The following is a 1,335-nucleotide window of genomic DNA, read 5'->3' on the forward strand; positions in this document are numbered from 1 at the left end:
GGTCTGTGATGGAGGACACAAACATGCCCCCATACTCAAGCTCAACACCACTAACATAAACACAACTTTTATACTCTACACATCATTTTCTAACCACAGACGGTCTACAGTTATCTTTACTGTCCTTTTTTTATATATATTTATTACCTCATGAACACATTATTACCTGGACACTTTATTCTACATGACACTACCTCACTTATTGACTTACAAATATGAAATGAAATGAATGAAACAGCCTTTATTTGTCACATATACATTACAGCACAGTGAAATTCTTTCTTCGCATATCCCATCCTTGGAGGTTGGGGTCAGAGCGCAGGGTCAGCCATGATACGGCGCCCCTGGAGCAGAGAGGGTTAAGGGCCTTGCTCAATAAATGTGTCTTGTTAGTATTTGGTGTCTGTAATGTCATTAACCTCCACGGAAAATAGGAAAAATACATCATCCCTACCGGGTACTCCATTTTCTCCTCAGCACCTGATACCCAATAAAATGTGTTTTAACAGAATTCATTATAAACAGTGTAATAGTGTTATTAACCAATACTGCATCAGCTTCAGGTCTGTCAATAAATAAAAATAAATAAATATTCTTCTATCCTTCGGGGTCTCACAAAAATGGTGATATGGCAAAATTTGACTGTGACACCTGACTGTGAGTTAGGGTTATGGGATCAGGGCATTAGGGAATTAGGGTGTTTAGTAAGTGCAGTGGCGCCTGGTGGCAGTAATGCGCTTTAAGGATGCTTCTCACCTGCAGACGGAAGTCACGAACAAGCCGAGCTACGCTGTAATTGGTGGAGATACTGGACGAGCTGCTATCTGATTGGTCGAGCGCTTTAGCGGCATTTTCGTCTTCTTCCGTGTTTGTCTCAGGGCAGGTTCTGCTCGGGGATTTCTGTCATGCGCGTGTCTGTGTTTATTTACCGAACTTTTACAAGAATTTACTGAATTTAAGTGAATTAAATTGAATGAATGTGAATTAAAGTGGAGATGATGGAGGAAGAGAATCAGCTTGCGGAACACTTTAACCGGTGAGTGAAAAAAGAAAAAAGGAGCGCGAGCTTATGACAGTGTTATCTTTATTAAATTCTCTCCGAGTAAATAATTATACAGAAATATAAATAGAGAGAAATATAAATAAGTATATCAATAAATCTAAACAAGAATATAAATCTGTTGGTGTTGTGTTGGGGCTGTGATAAAATCTCGCGGGGGGGGGGGGGCATCTTTTAGCAAAATGACTTCCAAATGTTTTATATTGGCTTTACACACACACACACACACACACACACACACACTCACTCACTACTAACAACACACACACACACAC

At 39.8% G+C, this 1,335-nt stretch overlaps 1 protein-coding gene across 3 annotated transcripts in view; it reads left to right on the forward strand.

Annotated features, from left to right (window-relative positions):
- The first annotated feature begins 872 nt into the window (after window positions 1–872).
- The window catches only part of ercc6l (excision repair cross-complementation group 6-like), a 21,904-nt gene continuing 21,441 nt past the window's right edge, over window positions 873–1,335 (forward strand). For all 3 annotated transcript variants that reach the window (XM_058383930.1, XM_058383931.1, XM_058383932.1), the window contains exon 1: window positions 873–1,036. In XM_058383930.1, coding sequence (XP_058239913.1) covers window positions 996–1,036 — 41 coding nt within the window. In that variant the 5' untranslated portion in view covers window positions 873–995. The remainder of the gene's footprint in view (window positions 1,037–1,335) is intronic.

This window comes from Hemibagrus wyckioides, linkage group LG28, assembly GCF_019097595.1.
Source record: "Hemibagrus wyckioides isolate EC202008001 linkage group LG28, SWU_Hwy_1.0, whole genome shotgun sequence".
NCBI classification, from domain to species: Eukaryota; Metazoa; Chordata; class Actinopteri; order Siluriformes; family Bagridae; genus Hemibagrus; species Hemibagrus wyckioides.